At 34.7% G+C, this 24,080-nt stretch overlaps 2 protein-coding genes across 2 annotated transcripts; one reads left to right on the top strand and one right to left on the bottom strand.

Annotated features, from left to right (window-relative positions):
- Positions 1–1,447: 1,447 nt before the first annotated feature.
- Positions 1,448–6,710, top strand: LOC131596682 (uncharacterized). The gene is made up of 2 exons (XM_058869409.1): positions 1,448–1,683; positions 3,430–6,710. The coding sequence occupies exon 2, from the start codon at positions 3,494–3,496 to the stop codon at positions 6,509–6,511; it is 3,018 nt and encodes a 1,005-aa protein (XP_058725392.1). The 5' UTR covers positions 1,448–1,683; positions 3,430–3,493; the 3' UTR covers positions 6,512–6,710.
- A 16,602-nt stretch (positions 6,711–23,312) lies between these two features.
- Positions 23,313–23,654, bottom strand: LOC131598648 (uncharacterized). Its single transcript, XM_058871229.1, has one exon. It carries the CDS (start codon positions 23,652–23,654, stop codon positions 23,313–23,315), a length of 342 nt encoding a protein of 113 aa, XP_058727212.1.
- Positions 23,655–24,080: the final 426 nt, after the last annotated feature.

The following is a 24,080-nucleotide window of genomic DNA, read 5'->3' as shown; positions in this document are numbered from 1 at the left end:
CACTCTTATATGAGATAAAATGCTCATCTCTTTTTTCTAAATTAGATATAAACATTAGTAAAATCAAAAGTCGACGGAAATTTCAAGATGGATTTATCCTCCATATTTACCTACTTGAGGCCATACCCCCGTGCATGCTCTTAAAACCTCTTGTTGCGCTCCTTATATGTCTATTTAAACCCCATTATAGAAAAAGTTTCTTTAATTGGGTATATCCTAAAGTAAGCCAAAATCTTCTCAAATTTTTACCTTAAAGTATTCTACGAACCAGACCTAAGATGCGTAAGCACTAATAACATAAAATGTGCCTTGTTCCACTATAAATTTCAAGGCTATGATTCGAACTCCTATTTTTTTTACCTCCACAACATCCTTATTCCATTCTTTATCCACAATAATCTCCACCTCATTTTCGATCTAACTTTTTCAAAGTATAAAAGCTTAAATTCGCAGTTGTCTAATTCTTTCACCTGTCCACTTAGTTTTTTATAGGCACATAAAATTGATCTTACTCATAATCATAATGTCCACTATTTTCATAAAATTTTAAGTAAGTGTGCATATATTTCATGATTCAAAACGAATCATTCTCTCTTGAGTTAACTTATTTTATGTAAATAAACATACAAGATAAATTTATTAATTAAAAACTATTTTCATAGTCCGCTAACACAAAATACAATAGATAAATTTATTAATTAAAATTTCTATAAGTAAATATATATTTTTTAAAAAACAAAAAAGAATATACTTCAAAACTAAAAAGAATATACGAATTGAAATTGGTAAACATATCAATATATATTTCATTCTAAGAAATAGGAAAAATATTGATTTATTTCTTTAAAAATTCTTATAATAAACATCTAAATTCTTAAGGTAATGTTTGGATTGATGAAACACGATAGAGTGAAGCAGAATGAAATAGAAATATTATGTTATATTGTTTGAATTAGTAAAAAGATGATGGAATAAAGCGGGACATGATAAAATGTATTTCATCCTATTACATTCAATTTTTCATTTTTTATTCTATTCAATTTGGAGTGTATGAAATAAAACAAAACATTTTAAATAAAGTAACCAAACAATAAAGTGAAATTTATATTTTATTCCCACGCAGCCATATTCTATTATCCGTTCCGTTGTGTTACATCAATCCATCCAAACATTGCCTAACAATAAAATCACATCTTTCATATTTATCATCAAATATATGACCATATATTTTTTTATCAACATCAATAAAAACACCAAAAAAAATTATAAAAATAATTACAATATGAATTTAAATATAAGTAAATAGTTGAATTGATTCTCATAATATACGGTATAGATATGAAATGAATGAAAAGCCCACATCACATCATTCACAAACAACTTATGGCGTCGCACGTGTTAATGCCCAACTTAAACCAAAGAGGAAATTCACACAAACAAATAAATCAAATCAAATCAAAACCAAAATCGAATATTATTATTAGTATTTTCCAATATCATCAACAACAACTAATAACGTTGTTTCTTCGTTCCTCTTTCTCTTCTTCATTCTTCTTCCAACATTCTTATAACACACAAAACACTAATTTCACTCACAACATTCTAGAATTCTTCTAAAACCTAACACTCTCCAATTCTTCCTTTTCCCACCTCCACCATACCTAGGGTTTCGATTTCGTCAAGGTAAAATCAAACTCCACTCTTTCTCTACCTCTATTTTATTTTCACTTTTCTGATTTACGTTTCTCTTACACATCTTTGCGTTTTCATTGTGATTTTTTTGTTGATTAATAACTTCATTCCTTTTTACATTTCGATACAACAATGATTTTTTTTTGTTTTTTTAGGGTTTCTGTTATCTTCTATTATACATCAAATTTAGGGTTTTGTAATTGGTAATATTTCCCCCCTTTTGCATATGTTACTTTTGGTTGAAAATTAAGATTGCTATTAGGTTGTGCTTTTTTAGTTTTGAATTTGTTCTTAATCATGATTTGTTTGTTAGGTTTAATTTGAGTTAAATTATTGCAATTTTGTTTGGGATTATGGTTTTGAATTTGATTCTGATTTGGCTGTTGTGATATTGATTCAGTGATCTTGATTGGAAAGTTGCCACCTTTTCATTATTTTATTGTGACTTGATACCTGCTCTTGAAGTGATTGTTAATCTTATTGCTGAAAGATTTAGGTTAAGGTTTAGTTTTTTTTCATCTGAAGATTTGGTTATCTTTGTCACTCGTCAACATTGGACTTGATTTTTCCAATGTTGTTTAATATTGGGTAGTTTGTGTTTGCTAGCTCATAGGTTGAACCGATACTGAAAACAATTATAGATTGATCTTCCAAACTTGTGCTCATTAATTCCACCCTTATCTTATTAATCTAAATCTGTTTGAAAAACTATAAAATGGAATAAAAATAAGTTATAATAAAACAGAGAATCCTGGGATGGGAGTAGAATTCTACATTCAATTGAAATAAATGTCATTAATGTTAATTAGAACTAAGATAAGATTCTGCAGTTGGGATGATTTATAATCAATCTTATCATTATAGATATCAAAATGCTTCTCTGCTGTCACTGCAAAAGGCTGATTTTGAGAATTTTTGTGTGTAGAATTATATAGTTTTGAATTAGAAGTGACCACTTGCTTACATTTTATCTTCTGAAAACTCATTTTCTCTTTATAAGGTATAACTAATTTACGATATGACAGGTTGTCAGTGAGCACCCTTACAATTTAGAGCAAAATTTATAGAAAACTATAGTATATAATGTGCCAGAGATTCTTATGTTAGTAAATGATTTTCATGAGTGAATCTGCAAGTATTTGTAGTTGACAATTTCTTTTAAGGCATTGATCATGTAGGCTTACAGACTAGGTTCCAGGGGCAAGTATTTGTTTGGTATTTCAATATGCTATAGGATGGTAGTAATTTGTTAGGTCTGGATATTGAAATGCTTTTCTTATTTTTATCTTGTTTTGTGGCCATTATCCCTCACTTTGAATCTTTTTCTGTCTCTTGTTTCTGTTATATTCTACTAGACTTTAATTGAGGACCTTCTGTAGTTTTAGCTGTTGTTTACCCTTTGTTATTTACTACTTTATGTTATTTCTGGTGTCTTTAGACTATCATCAATGCTATCTGTACTTGTTCTTAGTGTTGTCGATGGAAGAGAGCCAAAATCCTGCCATACCCGCCGCTTTGCGGCACTGCTATTGCTTTATGGCAGAAAAACCTGCAATATCAGTTGATATTTATCATTGTGGCGAGCCCTAAAACTGCCATGTATATCCACCATAGTGCCACCATGGCGGATATGGGACAACACTGGTCTTTTGCAAAAAGTAGAGTGATAAAAAATCCCAGTGTATATATTCTTTATATGATATTTTTCACTTAAATCCCAAAATATTATTGATGCAGGAAAAAGTTCTCCGGTGTGACAAAAGGGCAGCTTCACACATTGAGAAAGCTTATGTGACACAATATGACTCTCGAAGATTTCTTTACCTTGACTGAGATGAAAGATGGTCTCACAGCGCCTTCTCGAGTGCAGGAGTTGATCTCTATTATGAAGAAGGATCAAGACAGTATTGTGAAAAACACTGGTGATGCAATGAGACAGTGGGCTTCTGTTGCAAGCACTATTGCTGCTACAGAGAGTAAAGACTGCCTTGACCTTTTTATTCAATTAGATGGACTATGGTTCATCAATAGATGGTTAAATGATGCTCAAAAAGTTGGCGCTGATACAAATGATGTCTTCATTGAAGAGTCAGTTACTGCAATGTTAGGAGCAGTTGAAAAGCTATATCTAGACAGCGGAAAGACAATTTCATCAGAAATTTGGGCCACTGCAAGTAACCTGCTTGTTCATCAGAGCTCTAAGATTCAAGATAGAGCAAGATTATTATTTGACAAGTGGAAAGGAGTGGGAAATGGAGATGCTGAATCTCATGATATGGATACTGGTCAAAGAAACCATGTGAGTGATAAGAATATCAAGGAGGAAGGTCAGTTGACTTCAGTGAACGGGGCTAGTAATGAGAATGACCATGTCTCGCGACTTGAAGAGGGTGAGAAGTCTATATTGAGAAGCTCGGATACTCAGGTAGCAGATAAGGTTGCTAGTGTACAGAAAGAGAGTTCAGACAGTGCACACCGATCCTCTGTAAGTTTGGATTGTGAAGATATCAAAGAGAGATCTAACCATCTTGCTACTGTTCAAGAAAATGCTCCCATAAGTGAAGGTGAGTTGACATCAGCTGGGATCTCTAACATACCTGTACTGAAACAAGGAGGTTTCAGAGAACAACCGGATGATTTACAGTTAAGTGACTTATCCATGAAGGAGAAGCAAGAGCTCAATGATAATGGCCCTCCAGAAAAATTAGGAGCACCAATAAATCCAACGCCCGAGCCTGTTTCTGTTGGCGCCATCGAAGCACCAGTTAAGCCTGTGCCTGCATCAATAAGTCCTGAATCTTCTTTAGAACGCAGTGCTAAAAACAATGAAGAGGGAATGTGTGATGGAGTAATAGTTCCTTGTATCATGAGAACACCTGCCTCTGATAGAATGAATGTGGTGGATGATGCCAGACCCACAAATTCTAGCAATACACAGCCATCCAAAGCGTCAGTAAAGGAAGAAAGCAAGAGCCAAGTTTCTAGTCAAGGTGAAGACATCTCAAACAGTGCTGATTCGTTTAAGCAAAGAAAAGATCCCACTAGCCCCAACCTTATTGACAAGAGTTCTGACATGGAAGTTGATAGAGAATATGCTAGAACTGTAAAGGAAGACGAGGTCCAAGTTTCTGATCAAGATGATGATACCTCAAATAGTTCTGGTTCCTCAAAACAGAGCAAAGGTTCCAGAAGCCCTAACACTGTTAACAAGAATTCTGAACTTGAACTTGATTATGGTATTGTTGATGCTTTACAAGTCGCTCGACAGGTTGCTCAGGAAATCGAAAGAGAAGTCAATGATGCTTCTTCAGAGAAAATCTCAGAAGCTGGCAGCCCAGATTCTACTGCCAAAGATGTTGACCTTGCTTGTGCCTTACCCGAGGAGGTGTCATCCAGACAAAGCAACTCTGCTGAAGCATGTCCTGAGGAGAAGCGTATGAGTATTTCAGATGATATCATGGTTGAGCCAGAATGCCTCCCTGACTTGGAGTCCTCGCAGTTGACTGAGGCAGCTCAAGATCCAGGAGGTAATTCAGAGAAAAGCCTTTGCACCTTTGATCTTAATGAAGAATATGGTTCTGATGATATGAATGTTTCTGCAAATACCATATCTGCAACACCAATACCTGTTGTCTCTGCTTCAAAACCTGCACAGACTTCAGTATTGCCAACAGCCCCTTTACAGTTTGAAGGAACACTTGGTTGGAAAGGGTCGGCTGCCACCAGTGCCTTTCGTCCTGCATCACCTCGTAAAAATTCTGATAATCAGAAGAATGTTTCTGCTGGTGGGAACTCTGATATTTCCAAACAGAGGCATGCTTTTCTTGATTTTGATTTGAATGAGGCTGGGGGTGAAGAAGAATTAGTAAAACAAATTGGCGAATCTTCAGGCCTGCCTTCTGGGCAATCATCAGTGGAACATAGCCCTAAAAGATTTAAGAGGTTTGAACTAGATTTGAACAGTGCCGGTGATGATGGTGATGCCCAACCTTCAGATCAGAGGATGGAGGGGCAGCTCTTTTTCGGAAGAAACGGTTATTGGAGCCCATCACCTGCATCATCATCGTCGTCAATGCAGCCTTCAATTCGAAACATTGATTTGAATGATAGACCATACTTTCAAACTGATTTGGTGGACCAAGGGCCTACAAAATCTTCTTCAAGTATTGAAGCATATGGACTTTCCAAATCAGATGTCCCTGCAATATCTATAATGGGTGCCAAGGTGGAAGTTGGTAGAAGAGAACATGTTCCTCAATTTTGGTCTTTGTCAAATGGCAAGGCTGTTGAGCCGGCAATAGATCTTACGATGATGCCAGGAGCAGCTGGAGTTTCAGGAATGGGCCCTGCAGTATCCTACAATCATTCATCTTTTCTGGGATACAACGGACTGACATCAATGCCCCCTCTGTCTTATTCGTCAGCCGGGTATGGTTCAGGTGGCACAATTCCATACATGGTGGACTCAAGAGGAGCTCCGGTTGTGCCTCAAGTTGGGGGATCTTCCTCAACCGTCCTGTCATCATACTCTCAGCCCCCATATATCATGAGTATGAACGGTACACAGCTTGGTCTAAATGGTGTTGGACCTTCCCGTCCCAACTTCGATCTTAACTCTGGCTTCTTGATCGATGGCGGGAATAGAGAAGCATTAGCTGCAAGGCCGTTTTTCTTTCCGGGTCAGAGCAGACCTATGGAGGATAGGACCCTTCAACAGTCCTCAAGTTCAGGGGTTGGTGGGAAAAGAAAAGAGCCAGATGGTAGCTGCTGGGAAACCTATCCGTTCGGCTACAAACATCAGCAACCACCGTGGAAGTAGGTTCTAAATATATGTTTTTGTCTCTTCTGATCTGTTCATAGCTATAGCCTATCAATTGAAGTTTATATTATAGCCAATCCATTGAAATCCCTTGTTAAGAAAAGAACAAGAACCAATAAAAAGGTGGAGGGTGATGGATATTATATGATTCATATATTTATTGGCAAAGGAAAAAAAATCTAGGCTTTATTTCTGTTTCTTTTTTCTTCTTTTCTTTTCCTGCATTTTCATAGAAAACCAGCACAGGCATAGAAAGCTTGTCATATGTAGCTGTAATTTGTGTTTCATGTCAAAGAAATTATAGGCACAGTATCATGTTTATCACCATCAGTGGTACTTGAGTACATGGCCACAAATTTAGTTGATTTTAGTGAGTTTTCATTATCAAAGCAATAACCTGTAAAGAGAAAGCTTTTTGTTCAAAACTTTTCTTATATAAATTACAACCTAACTTGGGACAAATTGTTCTGGACAATTCATGATCTTTGAGTATGCTTTGGTTTCATGTCGAATGAATTATTGCTACCCCTGGTTTCCCTTGTGTGTATAACTAAATGTTTTTTTTTTTCTTTGGCATAAGTTTTTGGACTATGGTGTTATTTAGCTATCAGATTAATTGATGCAATGTAGAAGCATTTTTTATTTTAACTAAACTATGATAGCAATTTTTTTATTAAAAAAAAAGACTACATAAAATTTTGGTCAATCAACTAAACTTAGAATTGGTCTCATAGTCAGTTTAAAGGGTCAAAGTTGTGTGGAATCAGTGTCAAAAACTCTGATTACGATTAGTTTCAAACTACGAAGAGTCTCATAGTGATTTGAAGAAAAACATAAGTAGTTTTATCATAAATTTAAAATAAATAATTAGAATTGCCATACATTGGAATGGTGTAAAATAGAATTCAAAAACTCCTTTCCAATGTTTTAAATTTCGGATTTCTCCTAAACCCTTTCAACTTCTAAAAATACTCTTGCCTATTTGTATAATTTCAGTTAAAAAATAATTAAATGTGTTAACTTCCGGATACTATTACAAAATTGCAAGTAAATTCACATGAAATATAAAAATTTAAAGTATTCTTACGGAATAAAAATTGGTAGAAAATATTATAACATTTAAAAATATTATAACAGCTTTTTTTATTGTACCTGCAGATTTTCAATTTTAACGGAAATGGACATTTTTTAATTTTTATTATGTGAGATTAAGAATTGATTCAATTTGAAATTCAATGTGAGATTATCACGATTTTTTTTCTCAAACTCAACTCGATCAAAATTTATGAGCAATTCAGTTTAGCTCGATAACTCGAACTCGGCCCAATTAACATTTTTTTATAAAAGAAAAAGTCTCAAAAGTCTCGTGTTTTATGTTTGTTAGTGAACTCTATAGGTAGAAGAAGAAGAAAACATAAAATAAAATTGAGTAATAATATGACAATTAAAATAATTTTATTTATGTTTATAATATTCATAAGAATGATAGATAATATTTCCAACTTTATATAAAACAAATTCATCTCGAAATAATATTTATAGTTTAAGATATTATCACAAAAGTAAGTAATACGAACAAATAATGCAATATTATATCTTTAAGCATATAACATATATTTTACTATGTTAGATGTTGAATTTAAATTTTATATAAACAATAGAGTTTTAGGTATTTTTATCATCTTTTAAATAATATAAAATATATACTTTGGACAAGTATAGCTTAAAAGATGTGATATTTTATTTGAAAATTATTCAAAATAGTATGGTATTCGCTTATGAATAAGAAATATTTAATTAAAATTTGTTGGGAATATTTTTTTGAATAGTTCTGTTATGGAACTAGAATGTTCAATGCAACGGTGAAATATATTTTCATGGTGAAGCAAGTTTTCGGTGTGAAAGAGAGTGGACAGACCTGCAAAGTTAGTACTCCAACGCCTAAGTGAAAAAATTAAATTAATGTGAGAGTGAGAATAAATTTGAGTATATGAAATTTTGCGCTTTTCTCCTTATACAGTGAGAGCGGTTAAAATCGTGTGTATGAGGTAAGGCACATTGTGTGGGTAGTTGTTAGATCTAATCAGATGGTGATAGACATGTTTGGAGGGCAGAATTGCCCGTTCCTAGATGAATGAGAGATCAATTGTTTCACGCGATTTACCACTTGGTGGTGCTTGTTGGCCTTTTGCTTTGGCCTTGCGAACGATCCAAAATAGTTTCCCCAAAGCCTTGGGCTATGTTTTGGAGGGAAATGGTATGTCGTGTACGCCCTAGCTTGAATGCTTGACCCGAGTAGGTGAAGAGCTTTGATGAGACTTCATTATCATTGGGAACAATCATATTAAATGTCTTCCTTAAAATCAGTAATATTTTGTTTGAAGTCTATGACGCGTGTCTCTACGCTGGTCAGTAATGATGCTTCCTCTACCTCAGGGTACTCTAGTTATTTGAATTGTCTTAAATCAAATCTTGACTAGTGCGCGTCAGTAAAGCCTGTACCTTTTTTCTTGCTTTAGCTTTCTTTTGTGTTAGGTTTTTAGATAGTATCTTCCTAATATATCTAATGTTCGAAATTTTGTTATTGGAATTTTATAATGGACTGTTGAAACTTTAATGTTGCATGTGTATTACCCTATTTCTTCATATTTTCCTTTTATATGTTGACAATATTCTTTGGAATGGAGATTCGACCTATTATGCTTCATAAGGAAAAGGGGTGACTCTTCCTCGGTGTGGGTGAATTAGAAGACGTTGGACACCACCTCTACTTTCGTCTCTAAAGGTGGTTTGGATCAAGCTTTGACCTCGGTGGGGCCTCCGCTTGTCTGAGGAGTATTTGTTCTTGAGGAAGATAAGAGTGTGTACACTAAGTATGACATACGCGTCATTCTTCTTCATGAGTGTGAGTTTTCTTTCATTGGTATTCTAATACTGGTGCGAATATAAGAATAGTGTGCCAACTCTGATGCTCCTTTTCCACCTTTTTAAAACTCAATATGGCTTAGCTTGTTCTTAAAAGGGTGTGTACTTTATATCTCTTTGACAATACACCTAAATGTTCAATTGTTTATTTGAATAAAGTGAAACACTTCAAGGATCAAATTTTATTGGTCACCTCTATCTACGAAGAAGCTCACATAAAATATGTTCCATAAACCCCTGGAATTTCTTACCAATGCTTGTACATATTATCTAAGTTTTAGTGCTAAAGCCAATTATTGTCAGAGTTTAGGTCTTATGTTTACAAGAAGAAATTTTCTTGAAGACGAAGCTGGTGTACTTTTCGAGGATCTAGGTTATGCCAGCAACGTCATGCCTCTTGATGTGACAGCAAAGAAGCAACTAAAGTGATTCATAGAGAAGCGCTTGGTGTTGGAGGTTGGCTCAAAGATGTTAGGAAGGTTAGTTTTGGTAAGTGAGTTAGAGATTATTCTCTTTATCGACTATTGTTTGTGATTCCTTCTGCAACATGTATGTTCTTGTCCTGCAAATAAGATGAAATGTGAGACACCAGTGTAGCAAATGAGGACGACTCCCCGTGTTATCCCTCTTCTATTAGGTGCTACCAATATTCCGATCGCTGGGGGGTTCCAACAGCGAGGGTCCTTACTAGTTTGGTTACCCAAGACATGCCTACTCGAGCGTTGGTGGAAGTATGTGTGAAGACAATCTTTCTACAATTTGGTTTTGATGAAGACAAGATTTCAATTGCAAAAGGAATGGATCAATTCATATGAAAGCATAAAGATTCAAGTATTTCAAAAGAGTTTAAACTTCATTGATCAAAGATATTAAGGTATATAATATACAACTCTCTTAATGCATAAACAAGTGTTCTCAAACATTCATACATGTTCCATAATATTTGCAAGTCATTAGAAAAGCATTCAAATCATTAAAAATAAGTTTTTGGCATTTTTTACATGTGGGAACCGAGTTCCATATTGGAGGAACCGGTTCCCAGATCCCACTGCCCAGCATATTTGCGCATCACCATGTCCAGGAACCGAGTTCCACATTCTGGGAACCGGTTCCCCAGTTCATTTTTTCAAATTTTTATAACGTTGGATATAGGGAACCCGGGTTCTGTTTTAAGGGAACCGGTTCCCACGTGAATTTTTTTGAAAATTCAGAATTCTTTTCTTTCTTCAAAAGGTACCTCTTCATCTTTTATCCTTGCATCCTTCCATACAAAATAACCATTTGTAAAGGTGTCTTAGAGGCTATATATTTCAGATTTTTATATTTTATTCTTCACCTCTTTCATTCAAATAATTCAAAAAATTCAAGTGTCCATATCTTTCACAAAAATCATCAAGTGTCCATACTTCATTTTTATTTGAAACTTTGTTCATACAACTTTCACTCAAATACCAAAGTTTCATATCATACATCCTTTGAACACTTGTTTATCATTAAAAGGAATTATATGCTTGAAAGGGAAGATCAATCCAAGATTGATATATTATTCATCTTCATAAATTCTTGTATCATTCAAAAAATTATTTCTTCCTTACTATCCAGGATTGTTGGAAGTAAGTGTTGTGTTTGAAGAGGATTGTTCTTCATTCACATTAGTGTTGTTTTGATCTTAAAGGTGTTAAGAACCTTTGATCACCCTATAGGTTAGATAGTAGGCATAAGCTTGTACAATAATTCTAACTATAGTGAAATCTCTTTCGTGTTTGAAAGGGGACTGGAGTACTCTCGACTTGTGAGGGGAACCAGTATATATCGTTGTGTTCTTTATCTTTTTGCATTTACCGCTTTCATCACCATTACCAAGATAAAGATACAAACCATCAAAAGCCTTCAAACACTTAACAAAAAAAAGTTAGTAAAACATTCTCATAAAACCGATTATTTTTAAAAAACCTAATTCACCCCCCCCTCTTAGGCGCACTCTTATACTTACATTTGGCATCAGAGCAAGTTATAGGTAACTTGTTCCTAAAGATCCAGAATGGCTTCCGCAAATCAAAGACCGGTTTTCAAAGATGGTGGTTCTAACAACAAGCCTCCATTGTTTTGTGGTGAATATTTTGACTTTTGGAAAATCCAAATGAAGGCTCATCTAGAAGCACAAGGAGAAGAAGTTTGGGAGGCTGTCCAACAAGGTCCTCATGTTCCTATAACGGTCGTCAATGGTGTTGGATCGGAGAAACCTAAAGCGTCATGGGATGATAATGATAGAAAAAGGGTTCTTGCTGACAAAAAGGCGATCAGTCTTCTTCATGGTGCTCTTAGTATGGATGAATTCTTCCGAGTATCAACATGTACAACATCAAAGGAAATTTGGGATACTCTTGTAGAAACTCATGAAGGTACCGCTGAAGTTAAAAGATCAAGGTTGAATACTTTAAGCCAAGAGTACGAACTGTTTAGAATGAAGCCCGGAGAAACTATTCTCGATTTGCAAAAACGATTCGTACATTTGACAAATCACTTGAAGGCACTTGGTAAGACTCTTACTACCGAAGAACTTAATCTTAAAGTGCTCAGATCTTTGACAAGGGAGTGGCAACCAAAAGTAACGGCGATATCCGAAAAGAAGAATTTATCAAAACTTACTTCCGCAACACTATTTGGAAAACTTCAAGAATATGAGACAGAACTTGGAAGATTGGAAAAGCATGAGAACTTAGAGAAGAAATCCAAAGGCATTGCATTAAAAGTAGATTCAAAGGAAAGAAAAATGAAAGATACATCGGATGAAGATGAAAACTTCATGCTTCTTGTAAAAAGGTTAGGCAAATTTTTTGGTAATAAAAATAATATTGATAATGCTAACTTTGTCAAAAGGAAGAAATTCTCAAAGCATAAGGACAAAGAAGCATCCACTTCATCACAAGAAGTAACATGCTATGAATGTGGGAAACAAGGACACATAAAGCCGGAGTGTCCAAAACTTTCTAAGAATAATGGATTCAAAGGCAAGAAAGAATTCAAAAAGAAAAGGGCCTACATAGCATGGGAAGATAATGAAGTAAGTTCCTCATCGGACTCCGATAGTGACGAAAGTGCAAACCTAGCACTAATGGCATCACACCACTCTGACGATGAAGAAGGCGAGGTTAGTTATGATGATTCTCTTTTTAATAATGGTGCACAAGGTGCAATAAATGAATTGTTAAATGAATGTAAAATTCTCTATAAAACTATCTCATCTCAAAAGAAGATAATATCATCTTTAGAAGAGAAGGTTAAGATAATTGAAGAAGAACATAAAAATGACAAAGAAAAAATGATTAGTATTCAAGAAGATAATGTTGCATGCAAAAATTGTGAATCACTTTCCTTCCAAATTGTCCAATTAAAACGTGTTTTAGAAAGATATGAAAAAGGGCAAATTGGATTGGAAAATGTTATTAGCACACAAAGATACTCCAATGATAAGAGCGGACTTGGTTTCTCTAAATTTGATAAACCAACATCCAACAAGACTATCTTTGTCAAGGCTAGTAACCAACCAATTCAAGAGAAAGTGATCAAGCCTAAAGTAATGCAACATTATCCTAAAAGGAAGAACTTTGTTCAAAAGAAATCTTATCCTCCTAGATATAGAAGTAACTTTGAACCTACTTGTTTTTATTGTGGTATTATTGGTCACACACCCAATGCTTGTTATGTAAGGAACTTTAGTGTTCCTAGTGGACATTATGTATGGGTGAAGAAAGGAACTAACTATGATGGACCCAAAGCCATTTGGGTACCTAACAAAACTTAATTTGTTTTGTAGGTTTGCTTGAAAACCACTTCAAACCTATGGTATCTAGATAGTGGTTGTTCAAAGCATATGACGGGTGACCTAAACCAATTTTCAGATCTAAAGTTAAAGGCCAAGGGTTTTGTCACTTATGGAGACAACAATAAGGGAAGAATTCTTGGCAAAGGCAAAGTTGGTGCACCACCTTTCACATCAATTGAAGATGTTCTTTATGTTGAAGGACTAAAGCATAATCTTCTAAGCATTAGCCAACTTTGTGACAAAGGCTTCAAGATCAAATTCACTAAGAAAGAATGCTTGATCATCGATGAAGTCACCAATGAGGTAAAACTCAAAGGTACAAGAATTAATAACATTTTTATGATTTCTTTAAATGATTTATCTTTGAAAGTAAAATGTCTTTTGGTAAACAATAATGAATCATGGTTATGGCATAAAAGAGCAGCCCATATTCATATGGATCATTTAAATAAGTTAACCAAACATGATCTTGTTATTGGCTTACCTAAGATAAAGTTTGTCAAAGATAAACTATGTGATGCATGTCAAAAGGGAAAGCAAACCAAATCATCTTTCAAACCAAAGAATGTGGTAACTACAACAAGACCACTTCAATTGTTGCATATGGATCTATTTGGTCCATCAAGGACAAGAAGCTTCGGAGGTAATGTATACGCTTTAGTTATTGTTGATGATTATTCTAGATATTCTTGGACTTTGTTTCTTGTACAGAAAAGTGATGCTTTTAGAGCCTTTAAGAAGTATGCAAAACAAATCCAAAATGAAAAAACATTAAAGATTGTATCCATAAGAAGTGATCATGGTGGAGAGTTTCAAAATGCATCGTTTGAAGAATTTTGTGAAGAACATGGTATCTCTCATAATTTTTCAGCACCAAGAACTCCACAACAAAATGGAGTAGTTGAAAGGAAAAATAGGTTTCTAGTGGAACTTGCAAGAACAATGCTTAGTGATGCAAATCTTCCTAAATATTTTTGGGCGGATGCGGTTAGTACGGCATGTTATGTTGGAAATCGAATAATCATTAGACCTATCTTAAAGAAGACTCCATATGAACTCTTCAAAGGAAGAAAGCCAAACATTGCTCATTTTCACATTTTTGGATGCAAGTGCTTTGTTCTAAACAATGACAAAGACAATCTTGGTAAGTTTGATGAGAAATCCGACGAAGGTATATTTCTTGGTTATTCTCTTTCTAGTAAAGCATATAGAATTTATAATAAAAGAACCTTAACTATTGAAGAATCCATGCATGTATCTTTTGATGAGACTAACACTTCCAAAGAGGAAGAAGTTGTTTGTGATGATGATGATCCTTTAGATTTACCCCCGGAAGAACCGTCAAATGATACAATTGTGAAGGCACCGGAAGAACTTTCAAATGATATAATTGAGAAGGCACCGGAAGTACAACAAGAAAGTGTTCAACAAGAAAGTGTACAACAAGAATCAAACACCAATGATCTACCAAAAGAATGGAGAACTCATAGAGATCATCCTATTGATAAAGTTATTGGTGATATTAGTCAAGGAGTTGCAACAAGATTAAATCTCAAAGATGCTTGCTTACACATGGCTTTTGTTTCTCAAATTGAACCTTCCAAAGTTGATGAAGCCTTAGGAGATGATCAATGGATAAATGCAATGCAAGAAGAATTAAATCAATTCGAGAGAAATCAAGTTTGGGAACTTGTTCCTAGACCAAGTAACAAACACATCATAGGTACTCGATGGGTGTTTAAGAACAAACTTGATGAGAATGGTATAATTGTTCGAAACAAAGCAAGATTGGTGGCCCAAGGTTACAATCAAGAAGAAGGAATCGACTTTGAAGAAACATTTGCTCCGGTTGCAAGGTTAGAAGCTATTCGTCTTTTACTTGCTTATGCATGTTCATTAAATTTTCAGCTTTATCAAATGGACGTCAAGAGCGCATTCTTGAATGGCTACATCAATGAAGAAGTCTATGTCAAACAACCCCCGGGATTTGAAGACTTCAAGAATCCTTCACATGTCTTTAAGTTGAGAAAGGCTCTTTATGGATTAAAGCAAGCACCTAGAGCATGGTATGATAGACTTAGCAATTTTTTGTGTGAAAAGGGTTTCGAAAAGGGTAAGGTTGATAAAACTTTGTTCATTAAGAAAATCAAGAGTAACACTTTATTGGTTCAAGTCTATGTTGATGATATCATTTTTGGATCGACTAACAAAGAAATGTGTGAGGAATTCTCATTGATGATGCAAGGAGAATTCGAGATGTCTATGATGGGAAAGATGAATTACTTTCTTGGACTACAAATTAAGCAACTCAAAGATGGAATCTTTATCAATCAATCCAAATATTGTAAAGAACTATTGAAGAAGTTTGATATGGATAATTGCAAAGCAATGAATACTCCAATGGGCTCCGGTACATATGTTGATCAAGATGAATCCGGTACTCCAATTGATATTACCAAATATCGAGGTATGATTGGTTCTTTATTATATTTGACGGCAAGCCGTCCTGACATAATGTTTAGTGTTTGCCTTTGTGCTCGCTTTCAAGCAAATCCAAAGGAATCACATCTTATGGCGGTTAAAAGGATCATGAAGTATCTCAAAGGAACGACCAACGTTGGCCTATGGTATCCTAAAGGTAGTATTTGCAATTTAATTGGTTATTCTGACGCGGATTATGCAGGCTGTAAAACTGATCGTAAAAGCACAAGTGGTACCTGTCACATTCTTGGAAATGCATTAGTATCATGGGCTTGTAAAAAGCAAGCATGTGTTGCTCTTAGCACAGCCGAAGCAGAATACATAGCAGCGGGTAGTTGTTGTGCACAAATTCTTTGGCTTAAGCAACAACTTCGTGACTACGGACTTGATCTCGGATGCATTCCTCTTCGATGCGACAACACAAGTGCAATTAATATTACAAAAAATCCGGTCATGCATTCTAGAACCAAACACATAGACATTCGACATCATTTTCTCCGAGACCATGTCCTTCAAGGAGATGTCGAAGTAACATTTGTGGATACTCATAACCAACTTGCGGATATCTTCACCAAACCACTCGCAAAAGAACCTTTTTACAAAATTCGGCGAGAACTTGGAATTTTAGATGAAAAAGATATATGATTCTTCATTTGGTAAAAATAAAGGTACACATATGATTAATACTTTTATTTATATATATATATATATATACTAGCAATAATGTCTATGGTTTTCTATGTGTTAAATGCTTCTTTCTATGCATTTTTAGCCTTTTTTGGTTAAGGAACCCGGGTTCCCAAAAGTGGGAACCGGTTCCTAGGTTCGTCTGCCAATTTTTTAGTCCTTTTTAGGGTCTGGAACCCGGGTTCCCAAAAGGGGGAACCGGTTCCTGCGCAGCAACATCTTTTTTATTTCAATTTTGTTTTATTCAAACATGTGATTATTTTTTGTTTCTTCTTATATGATATATTATTCAAACATGTGATTCTTTCTCTCCTTTCTATATGTCATAACTCTACTTTTATGTTCCCTTCTCTTTTCTCTATGTGTCATAACTTGTCCCATTTTGAATTTATGTCATTATATCTCATAACTCATTCTCATTCACTCCATTCAACCTAACTTTAACCTACTATTATTTCACATTCAAACTCATTCAAACTCATTCATCTCACTCTTGACTACACCACTCATCTTCTTCAATCTTCCTCCACTACCATTAAAACTCCACTAAATCAAGCCTTTCACTCCACCAAAATTAAAACCCACTCATCCAATCTCCTATATATACTCTCACATATCCAAAACTCATATCACAAAACTCTCCATACAATCAAATCCGAAAATCCCCTTCTCAAACCCTAAACTCTCAAAAAGCTTCATCCATGGCTTCTTCATCAAGAGCATCCAAGGGAAAGAAAAAGGCAAGGAATGATTTCGATGAACAACCTCTTCCAAAGAATCCAAAGCTCAACATTCGGAATAGGCCTCTCTTGATTTCAAAATATGGTAACCTTGAAACCTTTCCTTCTCATAGTTTTATATTTCCGGAAAAACTAAGATATCAAGGGGTTTATGATTTTGTGAGTGATTATGGCAAAATATATCCGGATTTGGTTAAGGAGTTCTATGATAATTTGACTATTGTGTTTGGTAATGATCTATCTAACCTAGAAGAAATTATGCTCACTTCTTCGGTTCGTAACAAAACTATTAGGATGGATGTTGCTTCTTTTGGTAATTGCTTAGGTCTCCCTACTACCGGCCAAGTTTTGGTTGCCGGTTATACACCCGAATGGGAAGGCTTTAGCAAAACTCAAAGCTTTTTAGATATGATCCGACCATCCCAAACCGCTTCCATAACACAACAAAACCCTCTATCCTCAAAGTTTAATATGTTTGGATCAAATTTTCCGGTAAATGAGAGAATGCTTCACTTCATTATTGCCTATGTTTTGCTCCCAAAACATTCTAATCACTCCCGTGTTAATGAGGTAGAAGTTCAAGTGCTTTATGGTGTCAAGAATAACATTCAAATCAATTGGGCTGTCACAATGTTGCTCCACATGCATAGGCTTCAACATTTGAGTGGTGGTTTACCTTATAGTAGACCCATTACACATATCATGAAAGCTGCCGGTGTGAACCTTAAAAATCAACCTTCTTTACCTATGTCTCCAAGGGAATGTGAGATTAATGACAAAACCGCTCTCAAGAATACCGGTATTGTCTTAGCCTTGGACGGAACTTTTGTTTACAAGGATGATGATGTTCCACCACCCATTCCGGAAGGAGGAGCTACTTTGGATATAGTCTTCAACAAATTGTGTTCTATTGAAACTACCATTGCAAATCACTATCAAGAACAACAAGCGGAGAATGCCTTTTTTCGCCAACAATTTGCTCAAATCCTCCAATACCATAACCAACCCAATCAAGAGGATAATGGTGGCCAAGGTCAAGATGATGAAGGAGTTGATGGAATGGATGATGAATGAGCATTGTGTGTCTAATTTGTTTCCTTTCAATTTATATGTATTTTCCGTTTAATGTCGTATTTCGTTTATGCATTTCTAGTTTGTACTATGGTTTAATTTCGATGTTATGTTTTATTAAGTTTAAATTTCTATATTGTAAGACTTATGGTGTGTTCTTTTAATCATTATTTCTATGTGTTAACTTTTATTTCTATTCTCATACATGATATTTTTTCTATCTTTCATCTTCTTTCCCATTCCTTTTTGCTAATGACAAAGGGGGAGAAGAATTATATATATACTATATATGTATACATGTATGTTTGTATGTTTCTCTAACAATTTGTAGCAAGCAAATCTTCAATAAACAATGGACTCAAACAAAGCATCAATTATCATATGCAAATCTTCAATAAAAGAATGGACTCAAGCAAAGCATCAATTATCATATTAAGGGGGAGCTTTGTTTTAGGGGGAGAAGATCCAAATGTTAAAGAAACATCACCATTCTACCAATTTCAAGTATTTTGTCATCATCAAAAAGGGGGAGAATGTGAAGACAATCTTTCTACAATTTGGTTTTGATGAAGACAAGATTTCAATTGCAAAAGGAATGGATCAATTCATATGAAAGCATAAAGATTCAAGTATTTCAAAAGAGTTTAAACTTCATTGATCAAAGATATTAAGGTATATAATATACAACTCTCTTAATGCATAAACAAGTGTTCTCAAACATTCATACATGTTCCATAATATTTGCAAGTCATTAGAAAAGCATTCAAATCATTAAAAATAAGTTTTTGGCATTTTTTACATGTGGGAACCGAGTTCCATATTGGAGGAACCGGTTCCCAGATCCCACTGCCCAGCATATTTGCGCATCACCATGTCCAGGAACCGAGTTCCACATTCTGGGAACCGGTTCCCCAGTTCATTTTTTCAAATTTTTATAACGTTGGATATAGGGAACCCGGGTTCTGTTTTAAGGGAACCGGTTCCCACGTGAATTTTTTTGAAAATTCAGAATTCTTTTCTTTCTTCAAAAGGTACCTCTTCATCTTTTATCCTTGCATCCTTCCATACAAAATAACCATTTGTAAAGGTGTCTTAGAGGCTATATATTTCAGATTTTTATATTTTATTCTTCACCTCTTTCATTCAAATAATTCAAAAAATTCAAGTGTCCATATCTTTCACAAAAATCATCAAGTGTCCATACTTCATTTTTATTTGAAACTTTGTTCATACAACTTTCACTCAAATACCAAAGTTTCATATCATACATCCTTTGAACACTTGTTTATCATTAAAAGGAATTATATGCTTGAAAGGGAAGATCAATCCAAGATTGATATATTATTCATCTTCATAAATTCTTGTATCATTCAAAAAATTATTTCTTCCTTACTATCCAGGATTGTTGGAAGTAAGTGTTGTGTTTGAAGAGGATTGTTCTTCATTCACATTAGTGTTGTTTTGATCTTAAAGGTGTTAAGAACCTTTGATCACCCTATAGGTTAGATAGTAGGCATAAGCTTGTACAATAATTCTAACTATAGTGAAATCTCTTTCGTGTTTGAAAGGGGACTGGAGTACTCTCGACTTGTGAGGGGAACCAGTATATATCGTTGTGTTCTTTATCTTTTTGCATTTACCGCTTTCATCACCATTACCAAGATAAAGATACAAACCATCAAAAGCCTTCAAACACTTAACAAAAAAAAGTTAGTAAAACATTCTCATAAAACCGATTATTTTTAAAAAACCTAATTCACCCCCCCCCCTCTTAGGCGCACTCTTATACTTACAGTATGAAATTTGTCTGACTAAGTTATGATGGAGAATGCTCCGGGCTCGTCACAGTTCGATGATGAAGGGAGTCTAAACCTTGGTCCAAATCTCGAATAAATTCACGCGGAGGGGTCACTCGATAAGCGTATCTGACCTCTAGCACAAGATTTAAAAAGTCCAAGTTCCATAGGGAATTTTGCGTCGGTTCTAACCGAGTTACCTCATACCCTGTTGGTCCACCCTATTATGTGGATGGTTAGTTTCAGTCTTCTATCACTGAAAAAGATTAATTTTATTTCTTTAGCAAATTCGAAGAAGCTTGTCAGGAGAAGTCATCAGACTTAGTTAATTATACATATTGGGCATTGGTCATGTGAGCCTTTGGTATTGACAAACGAGGATAAGAGTAATATGCATGCACAAGGAAGTACTCTAAGAACGTATCAATGCTCTTACTATTGAGCGAGACCAATAGTTGTAAGAGCTTTAAGGGGCATCTACCTTGATTTATGGAGTATAGGTCTTTATGGGGCTTTTTTAGTATCCCTACATGCTATTTGAAAAGGTGAAGTTTCTTATGCAAAAGGCGACAAAAAATAATGAAGCCTTGGTTTTTGCCCAAGAATTGCTATCTACGACACGAGCCTCTTTCGCTGAATCAAATCGAATGCTGGATTATTCCCGAAAAAAGGTAAAAGAGCTTGAGGCATCTTTGAAGGAGTCTCAGAAAGGTAGAGAGGGATGAAGACGACCTCTGTGAGGAATACATGGAGTCATTGGAGGAGTTACTATATTGCACAAGGATTTTTTAAAATTAGTTTATAGCAAGTGGAATATTTTTACCCCCTAGGGCCTATCTCACGAGAACAAGTCCGCCATGACTAAAGGATGGAAGACGAAAAACTAGACTCCTTAGAGGATTATCCGGATGTATGGTATTTTCCATTTTTTCTAGTTTGCTTGTACCCGGTGTTATCATCATCCAGATTTTGAATTCTAAACCAAATTGCAAATTTACTTGAAATTGTAGCATTTTGAAGGAAAATGGGTTGCTATCTCTTAAAAATAAGATAATATGATGAGAAGTGAATCAAATTATAGCCAACACTCAAGTTAACAATCTTGATCTTTCATTTCTTTACCTACTTCATCTGCAAAAATGATTCAAGAGTCCTTAAACTAACATTATTTATAAGAAGCTTTGTTACCAAGGCATTTCTTAAGGGGGTACATATCTAGGAAAACATGCAATCATAGAAAGGATCAAAGCACTCCTCAAAGCTGCTACGTATCCTTTTGCCTGATTCCACAGGGATAACCAATCAATCAGAAAGACTACCTACCTCGATATTAGCCATCATCATTACTACAATACTATTTAGAGTAGAATGAGCTCATAATATTTCATAGTCCATCCAACTATACTTGCTCGGATCAACCGGTTCCACTAGCTATATATTTTCTCCAGAGGTATCTCATCAGTCCAATAGATATCAAAGGGTTTGAGCCAATCAACACCCTTAGGTTGAGTATCACATTCCAAATGATCTTTAATCTCGATATCACTTGGATCCCGACCATAAATAATATGGCAAGTCTTGATGAAATTTGGAGCACTTCATCCCTGTTCAAAGCAACAACTTTTAACTCCGGCGTAATTAAAGCATGAAGGCTAAATCTTATGTAGTTACAAATAGAGCGGACACATAATTGATTGTGCGATCACCTCCAACATCGTCATCAGAAAGTAGAGTGTCGAAAGAAGATTCGTCAAAGGAAGTTTCTCAATCAAGAGAACCACTAGAAAACCTTTCTGACTCAGAATTTCCAGACACAATTATAATGATTAAATTTGAAGGATAGTTAACTGGATGATGTGAATATGAACTAGAAGATGTTTATGCTCTAACTAAAGGGAAATAATAAATACTCTAAAAATCATTAGAAAAACTTATGGGATGATCATTTATACGAGTCATGACAAAATAAATATTGAGTGCTAAAAAATAAGAAAGGTACCCAGAGAAAGTGGAATATGGTGGAAGAAAAATAGAAATTAATGGCAAAATGGAAAAGCTCTATTCTGAATAAGACGGCTCAAGAAAATTCTCATGAGAAGGAAGGAACTTGCTCTCACAAGGAAAACTGACTCCTAAAAGTGATGAAAAGTTCTTCCAAAAAGTTAAGAGACCTTTATATAGAGAAAAGGGCCAGATTAAAGGAATGCAAAAAAGTTGCAAATCCATGGCCAGATTTTGCCTTGAAACAAGTAAACTCAAGTTCACTCGAATCTCATAGAGAAAAATGTCATGCCCTGACTTGCAAGTCTAAAGTCATGCGCCCAAAAAACCGTCAAAACATTTCAATGATGGGAAAGACATTTAATGTGCTTGGTCCTTATTACTTATGTAACTACTCAATGTCCTTCCGGCTTTTCCCTATGGTCGAATGTGATAACAAGATGCCAGCCACTAGTTTGAAAGATTTCAAAATGTCGGCTACAACTTTGAAAGATTTTTCGACTAGCGAACACCCGACCGATCTTGGGAATAGTTATTCTTGACCGACCAAAGATCCAATGGGGGAGTCCAATTGTTCTGATCTCCATTTTTTACTTCACTCGTCTTAGATTTTGTAATCGACTTGGGCGTTAAAATGTTAACCTTGTAATTTCACCTCGTGCAACCGTATCGGAGTTCATCATCACCGCTTCAAGAGTTCAACATCACGATCAATATGAATTATTGTTCTCTCGTGAAACAATAAGTTTGCATAACTCGCTTTCTTTCACATTTTCATCTTCATGATGAATATCAATTCTTGTTCTCTCGCGTAACATTATCTTTGCAATTGTTTTGCATTTTAAAAAAAATTGTCTCATCAGAGTAAGCTAGTCAAACTTACACATTATGCACCTACTAAACCGATGCTCATTATCATTTATCTTACATAAATATTTGTACCTAATTACTTTAGTCTTTTTCAAAGTTGATTCATAATATCGACAAAAAAAGTTGTTCAAAAAGATACCCAACATTAACAAAAAGAAAAAAAGTGAATAAATCAATGTACCAAAATAACAAACCATTGGCTTATGAGTAAAAATAAAAAATCTAGACTTGTAGTAGAAGGTTCACAACAATGCATTAAAAAACAATTAAATCTGGAAATTCCAGCAAAATCAACCACAAACCAAACTTTACATTTTTCATTATTATTATAAAGTTACAAATATACAACAACTTACATGTTGTTTGACAAAATTAATTAAAAAAACTTTACTAAATAAATCATATTACAAAATGACATGAGGAAGATGATGAGGAATCTTGAAGTGAATCTGTGAAGCCGGCGACCGATCCATCCCTCCATGCCAACAGATTCCACCTTTACAGTACGACAAGGTACGAGGTTGTCGTTGTTGTTGGTCGACAACAAACATACATTTGTTAAACTTACGAGACAAATCCCATGTTAAGGTTGCAACCAGAATCAAAGCCACTAACGTTGTTGAAACAATCACCACAAACACACCACCATAGCTTCCTCCATTTAAAACCTCATAACCTTTAACACAAAACGTTACAGCCACATAGATTAATGTAAGATTACTCAACACAATATCACAAACACCCATAATCATAAAATCAAGATTGTGTAGTAACAGAGAAAAAAAAATTGGATTTATTGGGTTTGTCTTTGGAATGTTCAAGATTTTGTTTTATATTATATAGAGGGACCAATGGCGTACAATATTGTGAAAATGGGTCCCACTTTTTTCTTCTTTATATAAAATCCCATTGCATCATTCTTATCTTCTTTTTTTTCTTAACTTGCAAAACAAGTGAGTTATAATTAGAATTTACTAATAGTTTAATCAATAAAAATAAATTATTCAATCATGTTATATTAGTAAATTAAAATTTACTAATTTTTACACTAAGTGTATATCTCATTTTCTCTTGTAGTTATATTTTCATTCACTTTTTCATTTTTTAAATATATTTATCTCTATTTAAATGTGTAATTTTTGTTATTAAATTATTTAATGAAATATTTTTTT

The sequence above is a fragment of the Vicia villosa genome, linkage group LG4 (genome assembly GCF_029867415.1).
Source record: "Vicia villosa cultivar HV-30 ecotype Madison, WI linkage group LG4, Vvil1.0, whole genome shotgun sequence".
NCBI lineage: Eukaryota > Viridiplantae > Streptophyta > Magnoliopsida > Fabales > Fabaceae > Vicia > Vicia villosa.
This window is presented reverse-complemented; position numbering and strand designations above follow the sequence as displayed.